The following is a 25,319-nucleotide window of genomic DNA, read 5'->3' as shown; positions in this document are numbered from 1 at the left end:
TGTTACAAATGACAGAAACAATTACAAACCCAAACATTATAGTACCATTGTGCATTTTAATAATTCATAAATTCATATGCTCATGTATTGTATGAGCGTGAAAAATGGAATAATCTCATATATTTGGCCTTTGAATATTGCTGGCTCAATCAAAATGTGTTCTATCTGAAATGTTATTAGTCTGTTTGTCATGTTAAAGCTTTGAAGAACACTGTAACTGTATCTTCCTGATTATTCGAAGTTCTTTGAAAATGACAGGACTGAGAGCCTGAGACAGAATTCGACCGGTTTCGACTTTATTCATCTTTATCAAGAATGACAGAAATCGAATCACTCCTCCTTTTATACTTTTTCTGTGCCTTCCTAGTGCAGGGCGCTCTGTATCTTCCTGATTAATCATCAAAGGACAGTTCCAAGTATTTAATCCTAACCTTGGTTTCTCAGAAGTCTCTGCCTTATTTTTAGTGACATAACAATTGCAAAACAGTTTTGACACGCATGTTAAGTGGGCAATTATTCCTGAGCTTTTAAGTCCCTTGCTAAGCTTAATCTTGTTTACGTAACATGTACATCAGTTACTTAGTTCATTCTGTGAATTCTTTTATTTTCATGGGGACTTAAGTTCACTCTAGACCGGAAAAGGAGTTTTTTTCTTAAGTTTGGTGTTGAAACAATCCTATAACACAGTTAGTAATACTTCGGAACCAGAAAAATAATGCACAGTGCAAGCATTTTCAAGATTTACCGTACTACTACTATACACATGTACCCGTTCTTTTGTACTTTGCATGTTTTTAAACTGTTGTGATTTGCTAAAGGGTAGTTTTACCAGCTTTCTCCACAGATACGGAATGAAGGGCTCGAGATACTGGCCGGGTGCATGTGCACTTTTGTGAAAAGCAATGTAACCTTATTGTTTGCTATATATAAAATACTTTGATTGATGTATAAGACTTGTTTAGAATTATGAAGCTGGCTGTAGAATTTCAGATTGAAGTTCTTAAGATAGAGGTCAGTAGGGTTTCTGAATAAGTTTTACTCACATTCAACTTCATTTTATGTTGTGCGCAAAAAATTATTCCTGTGCACCTAAATTTCTCTTGGTTAGGTGCACCAGTATACCTATTCCCAAAAATGAATTTCGAGCCATGATGTTTGTTTTTGCTATATTTGATCTTAGAACTAGTGGTGTAAGTGATACGTTAAACTCAACATGTTGAAGTATTCATATACTTGTACTTAGGTTAATCATTTTGTATACCACTGTTTGTTGTTTGCATGTATAGTTGTAGAAGACCTTACAAAAGTAAATGAGTTGTCTATCCAGACCACTAAAATCTATCCGAATTTCTCTAAGCTTACGGACAAAGAAAAGACTATTCTTCTTTTAACTACCAAAAACCCACAAATTATAGAAAAGGTGGGACATTACGTCTTCCACTGCTTACAAAAGAGAAGTCAAACCCTTCCCTTAAGTTATAGACAATTACGTTGTATAATTTAGATAAGCAGCTTTTATACCTATTTTGTACACTGTCTTTTATGTATGTTATTTGCATTTAGCCTTCGGGCATGAATTTGCAATAAACTTGTTAATAAAGATTTCTGTCTAATTGCAGGTTCTCAGCTAACGTACACTGTGGCCACCTCCACTGCATGTACCAGTACAAGGAGCACTTCCACTGCCTGGACACCGAGTGTAATTATCAGGTAGGTGGACCCCCTCAGGACAGCGATATAATCCCTTTGTTGTGCCCAGCATGGGGTGGATTAATACTAACTAGATCAGAGCCCAGGCACTAATGATCATGATATGATGACATTATACAGTAGTAATACTTTGGAAACGCAAAAATAACACCATCCAAGATTTACTGTAAGTTACAGTTATTACAATTTTTTTAATACTTTGCTAAATTGTAGACTAGCAAAATAGTTTACTTGTATCACATGGATGCCTTATGTTTCACTTTATGTTTGTGGACCTTCATTGTTGTCAACTTGCAATAAGCCTACAGGCATGAATTTGCAATAAACTAGTTAATATTATTATTATGTACATCTGATGTCAGAACTTCTAACATTTAGTTCCTTTGAAACTGAGAAAAAAGAAAAGAAAAACACCCTCAGGACATGGATATAATCCCTTTGTTATGCCCAGCATGAGTTAGATTAACACTGAACTGTTTAAGAAGATCAGAGCCCAGGCACTAATGATCATTATATGATGACGTAATGTACATGTTTGTCATCTGATGTGACACAGAACTATCATTTAGTTCCTTTGAAACTGAGAATAAAAGAGAAAACTATCAAAAACTATCCGCGGGCATCATCTGCTATTATACATGGTGGCTGTAGACCTCTCTCCAGAATGTTGTAAATTACCTAATGTCAACGGTTTTTTAGTAACATACTGTGTGTAAGAATAATACGCCTATGGCTGCGATGTACTTTTCATATCCGATCAAAATGATCAAATAAACAATTCATTCATTCATTCATGTTCTTTTGGGTTACCCAATGACTCATTAGGTTTGCCAAAGTGGTAGCTTTTCCTTTCATAGTGGCAATGAATGTAGTCAGATTTAAATCTTTCTGCCAACCTTTGGGTTAGATGTTTTCAAAATTTGATGTCTTATTAGTTTAGTTGAGAATGTCAGAGAACCCACCTGAAGACAATAACTACCGTAAAATTCCTATTTACGTACGCACCCCTCCTAACGTATGCACCCCCGATTTGGGGACGATTGCGGGCCTGACTCAGTGAGTTGAAACGTTCAGGGGAAAAACCCTCCTAACGTACGCACCCCCTCTCCAGCATTTCGGTGGATAGTTAGAGGTTGACATGATCATCCTTCCGATGATGTTTACCGACTAAAGCGTTACTGAGAGAATGTTTCCGGGTAGAAAATATAAAACAATTTAAATATATGTATTATCTATTCTTTATTACTGATTGATTGTGTGGTAGTATTCCGCACTTCATTTGCATGAAGATGAACCGTACTCTCAAGCTGATATGCGATTTTTCCGAGGAAGAACCCTCCTAACGTACGCACCCCGTCTTTGGCGTCGGCCTGGACCACCTGCTTGCGACTTGAAAAATTTAAAAAGTGCGTACGTAAATAGGGATTTTACGGTAATGGTGTGACTTGAAGCTCTGTCCTTTTCTTCTCCTAATGATTATGAGTGAGTCATATTGAAGTTTTTCCCAACCCTCTGTTTTCATCTTTAACATCTTGCTAATAAGTTGTACAAGTTCCTTAAAAATGTCTGATGTTGTGATCTAAAGCTTTTGTCCTCTTTGAAACTTTGAAACTTTATTCAATGTTTACAACATCGCAGGCTGAGACAGCCTGAATTGCGTTGCAATTCACAATTCTTACAGCAACAACACGTCATCATTTCATAATAAGATTAAATGTTAAAATTACACAGTATCACAGAGCGAAGGTACAAATGACACGAATCATCTCAAATCTGCTACCAATCTAAGAGAACATCGTATACATATTAAGACAAAACATTAAGAATACAGTATTGAAGGTCATTAGTGTCCGCTTTTGCTCTTCCTTCGTTCTTCAGCGGTTCACCAATAAGCAGGACGTTATTCGCCACTACAACATGCACAAGAAGAAGGATAACTCCCTCCAACATGGCTTCATGCGCTTCAGCCCGCTGGACGACTGCAGTGTGTACTACTCCGGCTGCTCCCTCAACCTCAAACACACTCACTACCACTGTATGCAGGTGGGCAGTTTGTTTGTTTGTTTGAAGTGCATACCCGGTAAACGGCCTCATAGCGTAGAACACCCACTACTACTGTATGCAGGTAGGCAGTTTGTTTGTTTGTTTGTTTGAAGTGCATACCCGGTAAACGGCCTCATTAAGCGTAGAACACCCACTACTACTGTATGCAGGTAGGCAGTTTGTTTGTTTGTTTGTTTGAAGTGCATACCCGGTAAACGGCCTCATAGCGTACATGTAGAACACCCACTACTACTGTATGCAGGTAGGCAGTTTGTTTGTTTGTTTGTTTGAAGTGCATACCCGGTAAACGGCCTCATAGCGTACATGTAGAACACCCACTACTACTGTATGCAGGTAGGCAGTTTGTTTGTTTGTTTGTTTGAAGTGCATACCCGGTAAACGGCCTCATAGCGTAGAACACCCACTACTACTGTATGCAGGTGGGCAAGTTTGTTTTTTGTTTGTTTGAATTGCATACCCGGTAAACTCCCTTATGGCATAGCACACCAGGTTTGTTGATGAAGGTTAGACATCCAGGTAGTAAGATACGCCAAAAATAGTTACTCAAGCAACTGGACAAGATTTTATCCAACTATTTTTGGCACACCAGGTTTGTATTGAAGAGTACAAGCTGCATACCCAGATAGATTAATTTGATCCACTCACACTGGGAAGGACCCCAGGCCTACCCTTTTTTATAAGTGTAGTTGCTTCTTTTTACATGCTTGAGGTGTGGCTCTCCTCAAACATGGGAACTCCGTTTAACGTCCTATCTGTGAGATGTCCCTAACCGAAGTTAGGTACTCATTTTCACCCCAGTGAAGTGAGAAAAGCCCTAGGGCACAACGTAAATAGGACAAAAATAGGGGACCCCGGATTCAAACCTAGAACCTCTGGGTTCCATGCCAACCACCCAGCACCGCCGCAACACCACTTATGGTTTCATTATTTTCGTTAATTCTTGTGTAACTAGATATGGTCTGTTCCATGTAAGTGCCTTTCAGACTAGCAGGTATGTCGAGACAGCAGCTGGTAACATCCTGCAGATGGAGTCCTGACGTCCCGCACTTATTTTAAACCATCTCGTCTACATAGTTGCTTTTGATGCTGTCACGTTCAGTAGAAAAACAAGTTTTTAAAACCTTGATTACTTCACTTTAACCCAAGCATCAGCTGGCAATATTATACTGAAGGACATGTGACCAGTGTGAACCATCTGATGAAGTCTCTGCTATTTGTATTGCTGAAAAGTACTTATAAATGGTTCTACTGAAAAACAGGTTTCTGAACACCTTTGTTAGTTCTGTGTGTGTGTGCGTCTGTGTGTCTGTGTGTGTCTGTGTGTCAGTCTGTGTCCGTTTGTGTGTCTGTATGTGTGTCTATGTGTGTCTGTGTGTCTGTCTGTGTGTGTGTCTGTCTCTGTGTGTGTCTGTGTGTCTGAGTGTGTTGTTCTGATTCCCAATGTACACCTTGTAGCAGGTGTAACAGCCTCAGTGATGTAATTTTTGTCTGTAGACTAAACGGATCATAAAGCAGTTTAGGTTAGGGGGTGAAGTCTGCTATCTCTGACTGCCTCAATGATGATTCAGAACCTTGATAACTTAACTAAAACTTATAACTCGTAGTTTGTTCATTCATTTGGTTTGTTTTAAACTTTGTTCATTCCCAAGAAACTCAAATCGGCCTGCAGGCCACTAAAATCAGCCTTCATTACGTATCATAGAGTTCACATCAAAGCAGGAGGTCTGCCACTTAGTACTAGTAATGGTATAGACAGTGGCATATGTCAGGAATGCTGCTGAGAATGCCAGAATTCGATGTAACCTGTGCTCAAAATGTGGTGAAGCGCGAGTGGGGGTAAACCTGTTAAAGGCTCCAGGTGTGAACCACCAAGATCCAGTTTCTCCACGAGTACTAGACATGTGCACCAGACCCCTTTTAAGGCCACACCAATTTAATTTCTTGTATCCAGGAGTTAGAGAAATAGTTTTAGATTGGAGTATTAACATGAGAACAGAGTATTAACATGAGAACTGAGAGGAAAGTCTGTTACTGTACTTTCAATGGCGCACAGAGTTTCAGGGAGTGAATATTTGAGTATTTCTCCCAGCCTTCCGTTGTCATGTCCTCTCGCTGAAATTTTAATTTGATTTAGTTGTCTACAAACCAACAAGTAGTGGCCTCAACAAATGATAAAATTTGCTTCTATCCAATTTATATTCTACTCTGTGACCTTCAATCTTACTCTTGTAAATGTGACAAAAGCTAAACGACCCCAGGGTACATTTGACACTTTTTCTAAGTTGAAGCTGTTCAACTGTCCTTCACGGCAGTTTTGAATGATCAAAAGGCCGATATTTCCATTTTTATTCTCTGTCTTGTACTCCATAAATATCGTAGACATTCACAACAGGCCTTTAGACACTACAATCCTATTAGTGATTGCACGAACCAGACTGAAAACTTCTGAAAGCCTCAGCGTCCATTGTTATTTGCCTATTTCCAGTTGGCTGCACCTGTGGCCAAACCTTTTTACTTTTATTGCCTTCACCAAAAAGGCTATGTTTTGATGCTTGTTCATTCTGTTATCGTGAAAAAAAGCCAGCTTCACAAAAAATATCACAAAAATTTAGGTATTATGTATATAGTGACACTAAAGGGATATAGAGATTTCAGGCAAGGATGTTTCTCTGTGCTGATCTAAAATGGCAAGAATCTAACTGCGACTTGTCTCCACACTCTTCCACTTATAAGAGACCTTCAGGAAGCTTTACAGATACCTTTTCCTACTTGAAATCTGCTTATGAAGTGTGCAAGAGCTCTGTTTGTAACCCGTTTCCCTCTATCACAACGTTGTGTGGCATGGCATGTGCTTTGGTATGACACGAAATGGGAGAACTTCAGAGGAATAAAAACAGGACATGACACTGAATGAACAAAGTGTGACAAATGATAGCACAAAAGATAATTATAGGATGGAGCTAAGTCCTCTGAGATGTCATGGTCATGGGATTTGAGCTAACCAAATTGTGATGCTTGATGGTGATATCAGTGACTCCAGCAGGGCTGGAAATACACAGACTACAATTTGCAAAAAATTGTAAGCTGACTCACAAATTAACCAAGTTCACTCATCTAGGAGTTGTTCAGTACTGTTAGTGTCAGTACACAACACGTTTGTTTCATTGCTTCACTGACATTTTGAAGATTTATTTTAGCAAGAGGATATTGTGAAACCAGTGCAAGGAAAACTGCAACTGCAATTATTAGATTGATTTTGCAGATAATGATTCCAGTTGTAACCTCACAAGTAATATATTATTATAACTTATTATAACTTTATAAGGATCTAAGGATCAATAATCGCAAAGTGAGAAAGAATTTAAAGATTTTAGATCCTTATAAAGTTCCAGTGAAAAAATGCAATCACAAATTGAAGGAAACAGATTCAAGGGTCAATAATATCCTTTCCCCATGCAATCGCATATTGTATAATAAGTAGCTTGCTGACATTGCCTTAAAAGTAGATTATTCACATTCAGAGAAAGTAGCCATAGCGTTTGCACATGTATGATTTATACAGAAAACACCAGGCTGTTGAGATGTTCATGATTGTGTAATAATTATTGGCTACAGGAGAAATCAGCAGTAATCTCCTATGTAGATATTGGAAACAGATAACACTGTATAGATAGTAGAACTCAATGGAAAAATTATGCAAATTTTTTCATACTAAATCAGATACAAATGTTGCTTTTCATGTTTTAATCAAGACTTTTTTATTGGCAGAATTAGTCCTGATTTGGTACTAGACAGTTTCTGATACCTTTGTGTAATCATCTGTCTCTCCAAAGAGTTAACTTTTGTTACAGATGAACATTAAGATGTGAATATAAATGAGAATTTAAAAGTTATGTTGAGTGCCCCCCACCCAATTGTCATCCCAGATCCAATCCACATGCAAAGCAGCCTGCCCCAAATTCAATTTCATCCCTTCCTTCCCCCGGTTTTTCTGGGCCAGTCTCCCTAATCTGACCCCAGTGTCTGTTTAAACACCCCAGTGAAGTAACATACCTGCCCATTCGGCTGGCCATAAATTACCCTAAAGATTATCGATCACTCTCGCTGAAGGACTCCTGCCCAGCCAGCCAGGCCCTGCTCAGAAATTGGAAGTGTGCTGTCCCCTGTTTCTCTATTGATCCCAGTTTGGGAACTCCGGCCCTGACCGGTGCAGTGCTGACCCTATACATTTACTTAATTTATTGGCAACATGCAGCAGATTTGGCTACACTGAACTTATTTCACGTTCCATTAGCCTCTAGCCCCCCACTTAATTGACTTTTGCCTTTTGGCTGGAATATTATGCTTCAGCTTTTCCCAGCGGATGCCTCAAAACTGCAGTAATGGCCCCAAAAATGACCGTTTGCCGGGAATTGGGAGAATTGGGATGGATTTTTCGCAGGTGGACAGGTTTTATCTGTACGTTGGATGGGTTGGGAAATATCGGTCCGGGAGGTCAGGGTATTGACTACCTCCTTACTTAGGGATGGCATAAATCCATAAAAGTAGGCATAAATCTATAGGCATTATGTCCAAGATTTTTTTTCTTCAGTTTTACTGAATTCTAGAGCATATTGTGCCTGCATGCCTATGCGCTGCATTGCACTAAAACGCTAACGAAAAAGGTCATGCTTCGTCCTCAGTCCAATGTTCATTGTGCTTGTCCAAAAGAGCCATAGCTATAGGGGAATTTCCCTGGTACAATGAAAGACCAGTGGAAGATTGCTAAATTGGATTGAGATCACTTTCTTTCCTTTCCTCAGTCTGAGGTTCGACCGCTTTTTTTCTTGTGTTCCTTTTGTCTCAACAAGCTCCAATCGAGTAAGTAATTATGTATTTATGTGGTTCTTTTGGTTGGGTCAGAGATCAGAAGACACATCAAAGGAAAAAAAAAGCATGCTTGAATACACATGTATGTCTGACAAACACATCATATGGATTAATAACGGCAGGTTCCAAGACCATGTCTAAAGAGCAACATAACATCTGGAAAATAGTTGTCCAACCCAAAGACAGTTGAATTTTTTTGAGAAATATATAAAGAGACAACACAAAAACATTACCACACTTCGTATTAAGGCTTGGATCAGATTCACTCTCATTATTCAAACATTCGAAAATATTGAAAGAGATAATGGTACTGTCGATCATGTTCAAGCATTTACATAGGGTGTAGTGCTCCCAACATCTTTATGGAGAGTTATTTGCAAAAACAGTGACTGTGAAAAACAAGCTATGGAAGCGAGCAATAGAGCAATATTAAGAGTGATTGGCATTCGTTCCAAGCCCTCCGCGCAATTTAGATATTTTGTAATAATTCTGTTATGGATTTTGCGCAGCCCTTATATTTTATGCTGCCTTTCAAATTCACCATTACTTGGTATTTGCAAATTGCAGTTTCCAAGGAGTCTTTTCTTCATTTTTCATTTCTAAACAAAGGATGGATGTTCAAGTCTCCTATTTTGAAATTAGACACTACTGATTTGAGAAAATATTGTATCATCCAAATGCAAAGACATTGTACATTCTGACTGACATTGTGTTGTTGAAACTTCCATCGATTATTACATTAGGCCACACCAATTTAATTTCTTGGTTAACTGATTTTTTTAAAAACTGTCAAATTCCAAAATCAACATGAAAACAGAATCTCAGAGGAAAGTCAGTACTTTGGTGCACACAGTTTCAGGGCGTGAACAGGGTCAGGTGCAAGTTTTCACCCCAGCATTCTGTTTTTGTGATTTTTGTTGTTGTTTAAACTAAAACAAAAACTGTTAACCAAGAAATTAAATTGGTTAGACACTACTGAATTGAGAAAATATGATATCATCCAAAGACATCGTACATTCTGCCTGACATTGCTGTGTTCCATCGATTATTACATTAACATACTAAACGAGGCACCTAGAATGCCGTGCCCTTGAATAGCTCAGTCCCTTGGACACCGAATTACCCCGGCATGTCATGCCTTGCATGAGTTGTCAAAAGGAATTTGATATACCGTGCATAAATGTGCTCATTTGTGATCATCTCTGAAAGTGGGTTCCAATTTGAAAGCAAATTAGACCAAAGTAGTTGCTTTTACTGAGCTCTTTTATGCTGGCGGGCGTAGCAGTAGAATAGGAATGACAGGCGTGCGTTGAGGGATCAAGCATTAAGCCCCGGGCCCTTGTTGAATAAACAGTGTATACTAGTATGGAAACTCCTATCAATATCGTATACCTATCTTCTTTGGAAATCTATACAAGAATATAAGAAATGCGTGATATTAATCCTTTCGGCAGGAAATTTTGCTGCAGTGTGAGCGAAAATGATGAATGTAATGTTCTTCTGAACAAATTGAATTCCTCGTTGATAACATTTTATGTCTTTGTCATTCTGTAGGTAAGTAATTAATGAAGCGAAGTAGAATTTATTACTGGTAGAATACATCACTTGATGATTAATGTCGGTGTAAGGGCGGGATTCTATGTGCTTGATGTTAGATTTATGGTCTTTTCTATCACGTGCAGCACAAATGTTGTGAACAACTAGAGCAGTGAGAATATTACCTGGTCTTTTATAATCATTCCTGCCAAGCAAATATGACAAATGCATCATATATAAAACACCAGTGCTGTATATATTCTCCTGTTAATAGTCTGCTACAAAATTTCACCAACTTGAAGGTATTTTCCACTGCAGTATAATAATTATTGACTGAAGGCCAAAGTGGTAAAACACAGTTCGATGATTATTTGATATTTTCGTGGATCAAGTTTTATATTCTGAGCATTTTAACTGAATTACTTCAATGAATATTTCATCTAATTTATGATAATTCAGTTTAATATTCATTTGTAGTACTTTAGGTTATAATTATGTTGGAGTGGTACATCGTTCCTCTGTTGGGATTATATAATCTATTTCTCACGATTCAGGTTATGTTTGTATAGTGCCTGTAGTAAATACTAGTAGTCCCTTTAGTTGTGCAGATTTCAAACCATGAATTTGTCATAGTTGTTGATTTGGGTAGAATTCAAACAGAAAGCTGCCTAGTACATATGCAATGTACATGTATATTATATTACGGTACTAACTCTCTGACTCAACACATGAGTCTAAATCATCAATGAAATTATTAGTTTTTGTAATTGTTTGTTATTTTAGATCTTTACAAAATTATGTTTTGCGAGTAAGAATTGTACTACAGGTAGACATAAATTGTCTTCAATAACTAAAGAAAAAAAACAACACATTTTTCTTCCTTTCAGGTTGGAGGCAACATGTGCTCTTGTTTTTCCCCTAATGTATTTTGATATTTCTTATTATAATAAAGCGAAACAAATAAATAAACTATGAGTCACAAAAGTAGGTAGACCAGAATTAATTTTGTCATCAGTAACTGAATAACAACACTTTTTTTCTTCAGGTTGGATGCAACAAAGTGTTTTTTTCTATATTTTGATATTTTTAGCGATAACAAGCCAATGATTAGAGATTGAGTCACAGTTGTCCAGGTAGACCAGAAATCATTCTGTCATCAAATCAATAACGAAAAATAAAACATTCTTGTTTGTTATGCGTTTCCAGAAATTCCTGTTAGGTATACATGCCAAAGCCTCAAACGATGGTGTCAGAGGAGAAATGGGAACTTTCCCAACGATGATGGACGCAGTAATGCAACTTGTAAAATACTGGCACCGCTTAGTTCATTTACCCGAAGATACCTTACTTCGGGAGGCATACAATACTGTTCTTTTAGGAGAACATGATTGGGTTGTCCACGTGAAAAATATCCTCAACTACCACGGTTTTGGACATATATGGCTGAACCCGAAGTCATACCATATAGATATAATCAACACTCAGCTACGACAACGTCTACAAGATGTTTATATACAAAATTGGCATTGCGCTATTCGAAACAATTCCAAACTTTCCTTTCTTTCTACCTTAAACAAGATTTATAAGCAAGAAAACTACCTTTCAAACATTAAGAGCCTCGACGTACGTAGAGCAATCACAAAACTCAGAATTGGCTGCCATAAATTAAGTATAGAAACGGGAAGATTTCAAAAACTCCCTATAGACCAGAGGGTTTGTCCATTTTGTCCAGAGGTAGTTGAAGACGAATATCACTTTTTGATTGTATGTCCCAAATATTTTGATTTACGTAATTCACTATACTCAATGCTATCGTTGGACTTACCAGGATTTATCTCAATGGACTTAAATAGCAAATTTAAGTACATAATGACATGTGACAACCCATGCATGGTATACATTGGAAAATATATCAAAGAATGTCTAGACGTAAGAAACTCCTCCAATAATTGTAAAATCCCATTGTCATCCCATACCACTACACCATATTGTATAAGATAGACTAGTACATCATATTGTATAAGATAGACGGATTAGCCTAGTAGAATGTTATCTATGTACCAGTGAATGCCATACTCTGTACCTTGTACAATTGTTGTGCAATAAAGTTATTATGTTTTCTTCGGGTTGGGTGCAACAAGGTGTTTTTTTCTATATATATGTTAATCAGCAGAAACAAATAAATGATTTTTAAAAGGCCTGCTGTCCTCGTAGAACAGGAATACTTCTGTCATCAATAACTGAAAAACATTTAACCTATTTTTCGTCAGGTCGGATGCAGCAAGGTGTTTTTCTATGTACTATATTTTGATATTTTAGCAAAAACAGAAAAAAGATTTAGAAAATCACAGTTGTCCTGGTACCGGTAGAACAAACCATGATTTTGTCATTAAAGACTTAAAAACAAATTAAACATTTGTTGTTGTTTTCTTCAGGTTGGATGCAATAAAGTTTACACCAGTACGTCGGACGTCATGACCCACGAGAACTTTCACAAGAAGAACGCAGCGTTCATCAGCGAAGGCTTCCAGCGTTTCCGGGCGACGGAGGACTGCGGGATCATCACCTGCTCCTTCTACGGACAGAAGACGACCCACTTCCACTGCCGACGGCCCAACTGTAACTTCTCCTTCAAGAACAAGTGTGACATCGAGAAGCACAAGGCGTATCACGTAAAGGATGACATGTACACCAAGGAGGGGTTCAAGAAGTTCTACAAGTACGAGGAGTGTCGCTTTGACGGCTGTGTCTACTCCAAGGTTAGTATATGTTTTAAAATATTTATTGTTGGTAAAGTTTGAATGCTGAATGTTTTTTAAACCTGTGACCTACTGTAATAATTTGCAGAAAGGTTCGCAGTGGTTTCCGCGTGAACTCTTTACCATGAACTTAAGACCGTTCCATTGTGTGACTGTAGCGCTACTATTGTTTCAAATGCGAACTCAAGAACACTCATTTTCTCACTACCGCGAAATTAAATCCTCATGAACATTTCTGCATTTACAGTATATGTGCACATGTACATGACCGCAATTCAGCCTGGTGTTGCTAAGATTGTTTTTTCATAATAACCATTATCTTTCTCTCCATCTCTCTCTCCTAGGCGTCGAATCACTTTCACTGCATCCGGCCTGGCTGTGGCTTCACTTTTACCTCCACGGGGCAGATGCACTCTCACCGCCGCAAACACGAGAGACGGGAGCTGCGAAACCTCCGTGACAACAAGTACACGCCGGGGGTGCACCGCATGAAGCTGAACCAACTCATCCAGCAGCAGCAACAGCTCCAACTGCTGCAACAACAGCAGCAGCAGCAGCTGCAACAACAAACACTGCCCATACAGATCCAAGTCCCGCAGGCTGCCCCTGCCCCCGTGTCTTTACCACCCCCCACCCCCCTCATCACCACCACTGCTGCTACCGACCCCTCCCCCGCTGCACTCCAGGCTGCTAAACTCGCCAAGATGCCGGAAGCGACGGACGTACAAGAGGCAAAGTCCGGCCCCGTCATTTCCGCATCGCTCGCGCGAATGGCGGCAGCTGCCCTCAGTCCCAGCAGCAAGCTGGCCGCCGCGTCCCCAACTCCTTCCAACTCCTTACCTCAGTTCACCGTCCCAAGCGAAGAAGTCTTAGGGCAGGTCAGTATCAAGAAAGAGAAAGAGAGCGAAGAAGACGAGTGTGAAAGCTCGGGAGGGTCCCTGAAACTTCATATCAAGCAGGAAGACACGAGTTCCCAGCTGATGTCCATGGATGGGGTAGACCTGAGCGACTCTCTCAACCTGACTGCCAACTTTGCCACCCTGGCTAACCCCCGAGCTTCAGCTGCTCCGGAGATGGACCTGGGAAGCTCCTTGAACTTGAACCTGCCAGGGGTGGAGGAAGGAGACAACGCAAGGAGCTCGGACACTTGGGAGAAATTTCTTAAGAGGTAGGCTCTTGCTTACAATTACATGCTGAGATGATAGCTGCATGCAGTTAGAACATGTGATGCCACCTATTGGTTGATTTCAATACTGCAGTAACTGTTGTCAGTGTTTCCATACATGTACAGTCAAACCTGCCCAAGGCGACCACCCAGGGGACCGAGCAAAAACGGTCGCGATGGACAGGTGGTCGCCATGAAGAGGATTCCACTCACAACATGTTTCCAGGTTGAGGTGTTCAAATACAGTGTACTACGTAGATGGATGGAAAATTATGTGATTTTAGACAGTATGAACCCCACCAGGTTCAATTGTCATACACAAAAAGATCCTACAAAAATTATATTTTCCGTTATCGTTGTAATGTTTGTAACGTTATATAGTTAACGTTACATCGTTTACAAATTTTCGTCATAATGTTGACAACAAAACAATGTTTGCCACATGATCTCGCAGTGCCCTCCCGCACATTCAATCGAAGTTTTAAGGCCTTCGATAAATCCCTTGAAAACACCTGCTGACCCCAGCCTTTTTTGGGCGCCGACCGCTGGATAAAAGGGGCAAAAGGTTTTTGATCTGACAACTGAAGATGAACACGAAACGGTGTGATTTCGTCGCGCCGCGCCACACCACCAAGCTCTGTGCGACCGCATCGAAAGGTAAGTCAGTGCACAACAGAACGCAAAGCGTCCAATAAAGTACATAAAGGTTTGTGAGATTCATGGAAATAAAAAGAAAATAAGAATATTAATTTTCATCAATAACGAAATGTTCATACACAGAAGCGTCGTGTTTTACAAAGGTCAGCGGTACGCCAATAAATGCAATCTGGGCCGTGCCAAAACCAAGATGGCGTCGGGACCAAGAAACAACATGTTTCGCCCGATGCTTTGCCCGCCGCAAATTCATTTTTCGGCGGAATTTAGTAAGATACAGACACATCTTTGTTGAAAATACAAGAAATGGCTAGTAATTTCTGTGAGATCTGACTTTTTGACGCCATGCACTACGTACGTAATCGTTTTGAAAATTGAGTTTAAACCGAACCGAGCTTGCGGTAAACTATAAGATTACGATGGGCACACCAACATCGATATTAGAGTATTCACAAACATTTGTATTTACAATGTTTATAGTGGGAAAGTTTTATTAAATCACTCAATGGAGGAATCGATGCTAGTCCATATATTTTTGTCCGTCAAGGTCTTAAAATCATTTCCGCGAAATCCGACAGCAAAATGATCTGATGTCACCACACGCTTGGAAATGAGGCGGCCGCCATGGGCAGGGATTGTGCTCTTTGCGGTCCCAATTCGTGGCGGTCGCGGTCGCGTTGGACGGGTGGTCGCCTTGGGCAGGCAGCTTAATGCTTGTGCCTATGGGGAAAATTTTCGGGACCGAGAAAAAGCGGTCGCCATGGCCAGGTGGTCGCGTTGAAAAGGTGGTCGCCTAGGCAGGTTTGACTGTATGTCAACAGTCCAGACATGTCAACCTGTCAGTCTTGTGAGATGCTGAATGGATGCACTGGTTAAGTTCAATGATGCCACCTATCTGTTGAGATCAGTACTGCAACATTTGGCATTAGGTCCAGGTTTTGTAGAGTACTCTTGGTTTTAATGTATCCATGACAGTCAGACATTATGGATACAAAATGTAAGCATTCATATTCATAAGATCCTGTTTATTTGCCTTTAAGTTATTAAAGCTGTTATAACCAAAACCTTTGATTATTACCACTGTTTGGTGTTATTTATTGGATGCTGTTTATGTGCATATAATGCTGTCAGTAACTATTAACTTCAAGTCCGTTTGATGACATTGTTTCCAGGTACACTGCCAATGACCCCTGTGACCCCCGCTGTGAGTTCCTGTATAAGGACCATTACCACTGTGTGGTGGAGGGGTGCGGGGCCATCTTCAGGTCGAAGGAGGGAGTCAACAAACATGCCAAGTGAGTACCTGTCGCTATGGAGGACTCCACCATTCAAAATATGCGGATTGTTAGTCAGGAAATTATTCCTAATGAAAGAGTAACAGTAAGAAATATTTAGATAATGTCAGATGTGTGATTATCTTTACATATAGCTATGTATGTTTCAATAGACAACATACTGATTTATCTGTTGAGTTTCTCTTTTGTTTTTCTCTTTAATTTTCCTCAGTCTTAAATTTTTATAAAGGATTTTAATTATCTAATTACATTCTTCTGTTTTGCTAGTTAGGCGTGGTAACACACAAAATAATTCTCACAATGCATACAAGAGTGTAGCCTGATTTAATCACGCTTATAGCAGCCGCCGGTAACCAGTCAGCGGGGAGGGGCCATTACAGCCCCGGACAGCTGGAGTTTGGGTTATACAGACTAACAAGAGTGATTTATAAACCCTTGCAAATACATTGTACTTGTGGTTGCAGATACCACCGGCTGAGTGAAGGGATGATACAGAACGGGTTCGAGCGGTTCAGCCAATCACAGGACTGCCAGAAGTACGACCCCAACTGTCAGCTCAGGCTGAAGGAGTCCCACTATCACTGCACATGGGTCAGTCGGGTTCACTGTTCTCATTCTTCATTCTGTGGCGTCTGTGTGGCACAGTGGCAGAGCATCCGGCTATGAACCAATAAGACCCAGGTTCAATCCCCAGTGGAGTACCCAGACATGTCCGGACATGCACCCAGACGCTGTGCCCTTGGGAAAGGCACTTATCACATATTTCCCATATCCTAAGCCCAGCAATAGGGTTTGGGTTGGCGTTAGGAAGGGCATCCAGCTGTAAAAACTCTTGCTACAAAAAAAGACTTGCACTTGATGAAGAGTTCTGGGGCTCCCCCATCAATGTGTAAGCACGTCTAACCCCCAGATGATGGGGAACAAAAAACGTAAAACTGGATAGAGAGAGAGAGAGAGAGAGAGAGAGAGAGAGAGAGAGAGATTCCTCAGTTTTTCCTGATGATGACCTTGTGGTTAGGATTGCTGACTCAGACTGTAATTGTAAGGCCCTGGGTTCAAATCACTATCGCTGCATTGCAGGTCCCAATTTTGTGCTCTTTGAGAAAGGCTGACTTTTGCATCAGATTCTTCAGAATGTATTTCCCTTATTCAACTATGAGTAATAATAGATGAAAGTAGGTTGGGCTAGGGACTTGTTCTCGGATAGGAGGTTGTGTTATTTTAGGAAAGCCTCAACTTGACCATGTTACCATGAAACACTCAGTTTCTGAAAGTTGATACAGGCATATTCAAGCTTTCCCCCGAAGCCCGAATCATCTTGAACTTTTGCAGAATTTTTGCCAAAAATATTCAAAAAAACAGACTGATTGAATACTGTACAATGTTTCTCATCATTTACATGTACATCACCTTCTTCCATCCCCTTCCAGCCCGGCTGTACCCATGCGGTACAGATGCTGACACCCAACAACCAGCACTACGAGCAGCACAAAATGATGATCACCCCTCCGTCCGAGATCAAGCCTGTACCGGGGAGCAGTCTGTCCTCCCTACCGTCAGGTAGCCAGGTGGACGGCATACCTGGGATGAGAAGGTTCACTTTACAGGGTAGGTCTTTAGTTTATACTTTCCTTATAATAAATGCATCTTGTAGGGCTGGAAAGACCACCAGTCCTGTATATACAGGTTAAGTGCAGGTAGAATTGGAGCTGTGCTTTTCCTGATATCTACCTGCATTCCTGAGCTGAGAAGGTTCACTTTACAGGGTAGGACTTTAGTTTATCCTTCTCTAATATAATGAAATATGCATCTTTCAGTTGGTGTCTTTGTACTGTCCTAATACAATCACTTTCCTGTATATACTGACCTATTAAGGGACTTGGAAAAACGCTAAAAAAGTGGCCACAATGGCCAGGTGGTCCTTATGCAGAGGTGGTCACTAGTTCAGGTTTGACTATAAATGAGTAACTATGCATCTTAGTAATCTCTGAAACCAGGGTTTTTTGCAGGTCTGATATTTCCTTTCATGTGAGTTTTGTTTCAAGCGATTTAAAATCAAGCATGTCTGTATTTCTGGGCAATGCTAAGCAGAGAAGCATTATGTAACATGATTTTTTTTTTTTTAAGTTTATGGTATGATTTGTTTTCGGCTATCAAACCTGCGACTTTGAAGTTAACGCAAGCAAACTGAAAGCTAGGCTTCATTTCTGCAGAGACTCAATTGTTGTCTGACTCATTGTTTTGTCTGTCCTGTGCAGAAAACTGTGGGTACCCCGAGTGCTACTACTCCATGAAGTCCAGTCACTACCACTGTACGAAGGACGGCTGCCTGCTGGCGTACGTCCAGGCTCACGCTGCTGCTAACCACCCCAACATGCACGACAACTCCAACAGCCCCATCAGGTATGGAACACCTCAGTCAATTGTTCAGTACTTAAAAGCTACGCCAAATATTTTTTTTGTGTCCTCGGGTTTTAAAAGATAGTGCCAAACTAGACAATTACTGAAAACAGAAACAGAGTCTGAGGGGAAAGTCTTTACATTGGCACATACAGTTTTAGGGAGTGAACAGTCAGATTTAAATTTTCCTCCCAGCCCTATATGTTGTATACTCTCATCTCCCAAATAAACGTACCGGTACGTTTATTTTTTTCAGCCTAAAAATCCACCCAGTACGTTCTTATTTTGGACGGTACGTTTATTGTTTTTTTGAAAATCCATCGGGGCTTTGCTTACCAGAGATCCCCCTTATATCAAAAGTTAAGTTTTCTTTCCATATTTCCCCGATATTTTTGCTCCTAATTCGCTATTTTTCGACCAAATGACGTGGATTTCCCCGCCGCTACAATGACCCGGCATTTGTGAAATACTGGCGGTACTAACATATCGGTCAATCTCGCTACAAAGTAAACGTTGTAATAAGGAGAAAATAAGACGGCACACTGAAGTTTTGAAATGTATCTTTCGTACAACTTTGAAAGTCTCTGTTTACATCGTAAACCAAAGCACGCTGATCAGAAAACAAATTACATGTATATGCCAGCGGCACACGGTGTTTCAAGTAACGTTACACATGTAAAATTACTTACGTGAGATAACAGCCTTTCCCAAAAACTTTGAAAATCTAAAAACAACACCACGTAAAAATTGTGTCTTAGCATTAGAAACTGTATAATCACTTTCAAAATGTACCAAAACGCTTCAATCCTACCACAAACATAAACATTTAGTCCTTCGAAAATCGCCACAGTAAAGACGCATGGCAGTGATAGTCCGTGGGAAAGGCTCTCATGCATGGAAGAGCTCACCTCGAAGAAGGGGAAACAATTTTTTTTGATCTATAAATAAAACCCATTTGCCTTAGTCAGAAATGTGCATGGTAATTTAACAAAAAGAATTTTATATAGTAAAGTCTATACACAAAATTAGATTGCAATGTAGTCACCGTTATTATCACATAAAAATGCTTTAAAAAAGATCACTCCTCTACAGAAAGAATGCCGGAGCTTTCCAAGAAATTTGCGTGTAAGCCCCGCCCCTTACTGTGTTGGTGCCGCTACCATGACTACTGTCTGGCTCACCCTTTCAAAGGCCCTTTGATGTGTAACATGAGAACCCTGTGGTTTGTTGTCAACAAACCTCCATGTTGCAACATTGTACAAGCCTTAGGCATCTAAACAAATTTGTTGACAATTTAGTCTCTCAAAATGAAAGTTTTTTTCTACATACAAGGGTAATTTTTGGATTTGAAATTGTTTGGATTGCAACAACACTGAACCAAGGACAATATATGATAATGTCCTTAACATTATATAATAATGTGATTTTGTTTTATATGCAATGCATAACACGATAAATGGCAAGTTCATCCTTTTCTATATGGCTTTTACAAATAAGTAATACTTTCACTGAGCATATATTCAGGATATTGTAATTTCTGTTCAAGTTCTAGATGTTGATACATATATGAAAAAAGAGTAGACGTGTGAAAGAGTGAAGGTGTGAAGTGAACTGAGAAGTTTGGCGACTTAACTTGTGGTTGATGATGTCACTTTATACAATTTTCCTTGATCACTTGCTTTAAGTTCCAAGTAGAAAATGCATGTATCATGAACATTTTCACTTGTTGAATTTGAAGCACCGTTGGCCCCCGGTTAGGGGTCATAGCGGGGAACCTATGCCCAATTTTTGCAAAAAATTGTGGATACTATACATTAAAGTGTTACAAAGAGTAGGGGTCCTTCCCAGTGTGAGTGGATCAAACCTTACAGTCTGGTCAGGGTTGACATCTTGAAAACGTGATTGTCACCTGTTATGTCAATCTTTCCACAAATGTGGTAAATCTCAAAAAGTAAATCAGGCTTAAACGAATAAAAAGAACCTACCTGCTTATTATCTCCTTTCCCTAGGACAGAAGTAGCATAGACACAGATTATGTGTCAATTTGGTCATTTTCCGGGGGGTATGTTTATTCCGGGGGGTACGTTTATTGCATTTTGAAGATTTGTCCGGGGGGTATGTTTATTCCGGAGGGTATGTTTATTTGGGAGATGAGAGTATTCATTTTTTTTCATGAACTCTTTCAAAATCTGTCCATAATGTTAAAGAAAACGAGTAGGAAATGAAATAATCAAGATATAAAAAAACAGACCTTCATCAACATGTCTAATTTGGTTATGTTCTCTTGCAGTGAGCACAGCCTTACCCCCAGTCCCGAGGGTCTCCAGTTCTTCAACAAGTACCACAATGCAAAGGACTTCTTCTGCTACTACGGCATCAAGCGTCTGTGTCCAGACCAGCAGTGCGAGTACCGTCTGCGCGGACACTACCACTGCAACAAGCCGGGCTGTCACTTCACCACCGTCGGCACCTCAAAGCTCCCCTGGCATCTGAAGAAACACGACAAGGCAGAACAGAGGGAGGCGCAGGGATATAAGTTCTTCACCAAGAGGGAAAGTTGTGGGAGACTTGGGTGTAAATACAGCCTGAAGAGCAGCCACTTCCACTGCATCCGGCCGGGGTGTAAGTTCAACTTCCAGTTCAAGCACCAGATGGTCACGCACAGTCGGAAACACATGCGGCGCCTCTTTGGGCGGAACTTCGAGCAAGTCCTGAAGGCAAACGGCGAAGCTGCTATGGAGTCTGTCATCTCGAACACGCCTCCGGGCCAACCGCCGCAAAACGCCGTCTCGTCCCTCATACTAAAGAAGCCGCTTCTTCAGAGCAGTGCGAGTAGTTCTGCCGCCACGCCGGTGCCGATCCTGCCCATGACGTCCCTCCCGCAGACCATCCTCCTCAGTCCTCCTGCGAACCCTATGCAGGTTGCACTCACCTCTCCTCCTCATGTCCTCACAACCGGCGCAGCCGCCCAGATGGCTTTCCCTGTGAACTTGACCGTCAACACGCCCAACATCACGCAAGCGGCGGCCGCTTCACCTACTATTTCGACTCAGGCAGGGGAAGCCATACCCATGGCCAGCACACCGCTGGCTATACCCCAGCTTGCGATCATATCGCAAGCGCCGAGTCTTGCCGGAACCAGCCTGCCGACGCTCATGGTGACCCAGCCGACCACGACGCTAGCGGGACTGGGACAGCCGCAGCTGCTTTCCCAGGTGCAGCAGACACAGCAGATGCAGGTGAGACATTGTACACATACTGTAAATGCAAAAATGTTTGCCATGGTTTTATGTTCACCGATTTCAAGGTGAACTCTTCAGCCACCTATGACATAAACCCTCCGCGAACACCCCATTTTCTCCCTACCGCGAAACGAAAACCATGCGAACTTAAAAAGAAATACATTTACAATACTGTGGACCTAAATTGATCTGTTTTAATGACCAGTTTAAAGTGTATTTGATAGTGTTTTAGAGTCACAACACAATAAACCTTTCATTTCATATTTCAGGTGGCTCACGCCCTGCAGTTGGCCCAACAGATTCAGAAGGCAGGCTTAGTCACGCCCACGCTGCTCGCCCAACAAGTCCAGACTGTCGCACAGCCGACTCTAACCTCGCCAAACTCCATGTCCCCGTCTCCGCTGTTCTCGAGTTTCTCGGTCCCGCTCACGCCGCTTGATTCGGAGTCGTCGCAACCCCCAAGCGCGCCCAACACCCCGGGGGGCAGCAACGACTCGACCAGTAACGATTCAGGGACTCTGCACCAGCTGCCAACCAATAGGAACCCTTTCTCGTCGTTCGAATTCCGCGTGAAGAAGCGGCGGTCTAGAATGATCGACGACGGCACGATGCTGGAAGGATTCGCGCGATACGACCTCTATGAGGACTGTAAGGATCCAAAGTGTCAGTTCAGTATGAGGGTCACTCACTACCACTGCACCCGCCCCAACTGTGGGTACAAGTTCTGCGGGCGCACGCACATGTACAAACACTCGCAGCACCACGACCGCGTGGACAGCCTGGTCCTGGACGACTTCCAGCGCTACAAGTCTTCGGTGAGCTGCGGCCGCGACAGCTGCCTGTTCTCCGAAAAGAGCACGCACTTCCACTGCCTACGCTGCAACTTCCAGTGCACGGACAGCACGAAGGTGACGGCGCACCGGAAACACCACTCCAAGAGCGACACGGTCCAGGCCGCGGGGTTCAGGCAGTTCGGGTCGGGGGTCAGCTGCGAACAGGACGGGTGCAGATACAACATGAAGTGCTCTCACTTCCACTGCATGCACGACGGCTGCAGGCACGTGGTGGTCGGCATGTCGCAGATGGAGTCACACAAGCGGAAGCACACCAAACACAGCCTGTCCATGGCTGTCCCTGCTACGGTTTAGACTCTTCTTAGGGCCCCCTCACACTTGTGCGTATATTCGAGTGCGTATGAGTTGTGCATTAACATTTTTTGGGTTTAAGTAAAGTTTGCGGGGAAGAAGTTGTTTTCTACCTTGAGTCACCATTGTGCAACCTAGTTATCGAACCACAGAAATGACTTCTTCGGCTGCAAACTTAAACTAAAACCAAAAACATGTTGATATTCAACTCGTACGGACTTGCATATATGCACAAGTGTGACGGGGGTTTTATCAAGTACCAACTTCAGGTCTGAAGATCAAAACAAACAAGAATCAAGCATCTTCGCATGCTTCAGCAAAAAAACCTCAACATTTTCTGATCAAGCAGAGTGTCCTCAGGAGTCAAAAGCGAAGTTGTCCTTTAGAAGATGAAAAAGAAGATTTTTGTGGAGATATTTTAAAGTGCACATGAGTGCCATCCAGTTGCATGAAGAATGATGATTGAATGTGTAAAACTATGGTTAGTTTTAAGTAGATGTATACCTGCATACAAACAAATGTTACAAGAACTGACAATTTCACATTTCTTAAGATGCAGTTTTCTAGGTTACTGGTCGGTTTTAAATAGTAATGTAATTTGTAAATAAGATTTAATGTGTGCAAATTGTGTATTGAAATTGAGTAGTGTTACATACACAGTGGTTATATGGTAACTTATTAAAGCATAAATGTGTAAGAACTAAACGTAATTGTTCTGGTATATTGATGAGAATTTGATGCATGTGTTTTGCTGCTGCTTGCACAATCCTGCTGTATAGGGTGCTACCTTGTATCTTTAAGTGAACATAACATAATTGTAAGTACCTATGGAAGCACAGAAAAAGACTCAACTTTAAAATTCACTTTTACATGTTTTGTGATATGGAGAGTGTGTTCCTACAATTCAGTAAATAACCCATAAAACATCATGTTGATCCTTAACTGTGACAGCCAATGTTTAGTTTTATCTGGTTCAATGTGTAGAATCTGATAGTCCCACTGTCTTTCCTCTGCCTACCACTAACAGAAAATGTAGTCTCTACCGATATACCACACTCCATGGGTTCCTGGTAAAAATTCAGGCAAAATAGACTGAAATGTTTTGCCAGAGAAGTGAGACATGCAAGGAGTTATGATTTGTAAGACAACTTGGTCTGGTAGAGACGACAGGAAATGTAGAAGTGGTCTGAAATTCATATCCTTTGGAAGTACATTGTACCAGCATCTCTAAGACTGTACTTTCTAGTGAGTGTTCAACGATGATGACACCATGATATACTTACTAATAGTACTTTCACATCCACGATGAAATCTGTCCCAGCCGTGATTCTTTCCAAGCACAACTTTTACTGAGATATCAATTTATCAGATATCTCGGTGTCCCTTTTAATATAATAACAGATAGTTCAATCAATGAGACAAGGATTGTTCACAGTATGTAGATAGGCAGTCACAGCACATTTTGGCATGGTTCAAATTTTATATTGATAAACAACCAGAGTGCTGTTGTCATTACTGAAACAAAATGAGTTGACTCAAGTAGATGAAAATTCAGGGTAAAATCTACAGTAATCGACTGTTTCTGAATCAATAATGTTTAGTATGTATAGAGAAATGATATACTAATACAGTAAATTTACTTCTTCCTTTTATTGTGAAGTACAATGTGGCAAACTGCTTGTTTCAAAATGGTGGGACACTTTATAGCCTGTATGGCGAGCAGTTGTCGATTTCATACTTATAAGTCACAAAAACAGTTGTAAGACTTCAGAAGTCTCTGGGTAAAGGAACACGGATTTAACAGATCGTTTTGAAATCAACCATTCTTACTTTGTCAGTACATGTAAGTACAGTTGTCCATTTTATACTTAGAAGTAAAATAGAAACTGGTAAGACTTTAAAGTCTCTGGAAAATGAACAGACTTTTGTTTTGAAATAAACTTATTTTGTTAGTTAGACCTGTAATTATTGTAATTATTAATCTTATTTGTTGTGAGGTTGCCACACTGACAGCTTGCAACACTTGTCATAATCTGTTACATTTCTTCAGAATGTATAAAAACATCTTTGAAGAAACATTCTCTACTCATGTCGTTTCTTTTATAATGAAGTGGTGTGAATGCATCGTTTGGTGTCTGTGTTGTGAGCATGTCAGAAATATCAACAGGAGAAAAATAATGGTGGAGAAGGGTTCAAAAAAAATTATTGCTAGACCCAGTAATACAGTCAAATTGAATGTATGATTTGCCTGAGGATAAGTTGTACACATCATAATGGGCTGGATAAAAAAAAAAGTTAGCTGGTCACATCTGGAGTTCAGCAGTTGATGGCAATCATTCACAGCCTTGGGATGAATTTTATTTTTTCAAGCAAAGGAGATCTTGTACAAATGTAGTACTACAGGTATAACAATAATAACCATTCAATTAGCTGTAACAAGTGTCTGCGTATACAGGAGAAAATTATTGGCAATATGAGAC

The 25,319-nt window shown here is 40.7% G+C and overlaps 1 protein-coding gene across 2 annotated transcripts in view; it reads left to right on the top strand.

The window, feature by feature from the left end:
- The window catches only part of LOC136443101 (zinc finger protein castor homolog 1-like), a 51,920-nt gene extending 27,003 nt beyond the window's left edge, over positions 1–24,917 (top strand). For both annotated transcript variants that reach the window (XM_066440174.1, XM_066440173.1), the window contains exons 3-12: positions 1,620–1,710; positions 3,589–3,753; positions 12,615–12,938; positions 13,283–14,106; positions 15,930–16,052; positions 16,517–16,643; positions 17,483–17,660; positions 18,311–18,455; positions 20,743–21,691; positions 21,964–24,917. In XM_066440174.1, the coding sequence (XP_066296271.1) occupies positions 1,620–1,710; positions 3,589–3,753; positions 12,615–12,938; positions 13,283–14,106; positions 15,930–16,052; positions 16,517–16,643; positions 17,483–17,660; positions 18,311–18,455; positions 20,743–21,691; positions 21,964–22,842 (3,805 nt within the window). In that variant the 3' untranslated portion in view covers positions 22,843–24,917. The remainder of the gene's footprint in view (positions 1–1,619; positions 1,711–3,588; positions 3,754–12,614; positions 12,939–13,282; positions 14,107–15,929; positions 16,053–16,516; positions 16,644–17,482; positions 17,661–18,310; positions 18,456–20,742; positions 21,692–21,963) is intronic.
- Positions 24,918–25,319: the final 402 nt, after the last annotated feature.

Source organism: Branchiostoma lanceolatum, chromosome 10, assembly GCF_035083965.1.
Source record: "Branchiostoma lanceolatum isolate klBraLanc5 chromosome 10, klBraLanc5.hap2, whole genome shotgun sequence".
In the NCBI taxonomy this organism is placed as follows: domain Eukaryota; kingdom Metazoa; phylum Chordata; class Leptocardii; order Amphioxiformes; family Branchiostomatidae; genus Branchiostoma; species Branchiostoma lanceolatum.
The sequence above is the reverse complement of the archived record's forward strand: the minus strand, read 5'-3'. Positions and strand labels throughout refer to the sequence as shown.